Consider the following 1404-nt stretch of genomic DNA (forward strand, 5'->3'; position numbering starts at 1 on the left):
AGCCATTTCCTAATCCTTATGTCTTATAATGGCATAGTACTTTTTCATTACATGAGATTTACTTTTTCACTTAACAATTCTACTCGTTTCATAAGCTCAGCAGAACCCAAAAACAACTGCACTGATTTGGAAATGTCAGTGTTCAAAACCTTTACTATTTTTTCCATCAAGAAATGGAGTCTTACACTTTTCTCCCATCTTTCAGGCTTGCACAGAAAATGAAAGGCAGTGCCAAAGAGCACGTGCACACACAGGAGTTTCAAAAGACTAAACACCCTGCAGTGCACAAACACCTGTATTAGAATCCTGTCCTTACTTGAAAAAAAGTTTTGCAGTAGAGCTCAAACTAAGGTGATTTTAATAAGCTGAATAAAACCTCCCATTTGCAGACCTAGCTTATCGGTACGTGCAGAGAGGATACATAATTTAGAAGAACACTTCTAATTGCTGCAAGACAACACCTGAACAAAACAGCCAGGTTAAAGTGTATTGGCTTGCTGTTTGTTAGTATGAAGACAAATTAAAACTTCAGGGCAGCAATATCCATTCAACACAAGTTACATGTCATCAGTTCTCTCAAGCTGAATATCCATTACGCTAATATATTGCTAATAATACGTTGGATAAAGATTGTTTCAGGATTTCATATTACTTTTAAGATGGCAAAACTCATCTCAAAGGCAACACAGGGCAAACTGACTTAATAACCCAGTATTTCATAATCTTTTCAAACATCTACATTTCAGGATGGATTACCAGCCATTCCTAAGAATGCACAGTTCTGTATGCTCCAGTGACTGAGATGCTGTAATTGCCAAGTGTTTCTCAGGGTCACCTCCGTTTCTCTGTATCACACTGACTTCCAACACACGGTATCTGTTGTTCAACCCATTCCTGAGTACTGTGTCAGGGGAGTCAGCCATTTTCTTCTGAAAAACTGAAGGAAAACTCGTTAATATGAAGATATGACATTATTTGAAGAGAGTCAACCCTCACACCAGAGTAAAAAAAAAAACAAACCAACTTAAAAGGAAACCCAACTTCACCTCCTTAACTTTTTGTATGCATATAATGTGGGTTTCTAGTTCTATACAGGCAAAGTGTAGGAAACCTTCACTCTGGTAACGATGCCACGTTGTCTCCTTGGACGGCAGGGATGAAAAACAAGCTAGGACACGCAAGACAGAAGGAAAGAGACACAAACGTTAAGGAAGTGTCCAGTGCTTCCCTTCGGCATCCATGTCTTCGCAAACCCCTTATAAGTCGATTACACCTGCGCCACAACACCGTGCTTGTGAGAAAGCGCCGGTCTCTCGGAACACCGTAAAGCACCTGAGAGCTCCCACAACCACGCGAGTACGTGGAACACCCAGACCCACGGGCTCCCCGTCAGCCTGAGGCAGC

The 1404-nt window shown here is 41.2% G+C and overlaps 1 protein-coding gene across 1 annotated transcript in view; it reads right to left on the minus strand.

Moving 5' to 3' along the window:
• The window catches only part of DNA2 (DNA replication helicase/nuclease 2), a 19987-nt gene extending 19064 nt beyond the window's left edge, over window positions 1–923 (minus strand). Inside the window, exon 1 of the mRNA XM_009994859.1 lies at window positions 757–923. Coding sequence (XP_009993161.1) covers window positions 757–923 — 167 coding nt within the window. The remainder of the gene's footprint in view (window positions 1–756) is intronic.
• Between the last annotated feature and the right edge of the window lie 481 nt (window positions 924–1404).

This window comes from Chaetura pelagica, unplaced genomic scaffold (assembly GCF_000747805.2).
Source record: "Chaetura pelagica isolate M959 unplaced genomic scaffold, ChaPel_1.0 scaffold112, whole genome shotgun sequence".
In the NCBI taxonomy this organism is placed as follows: Eukaryota; Metazoa; Chordata; class Aves; order Apodiformes; family Apodidae; genus Chaetura; species Chaetura pelagica.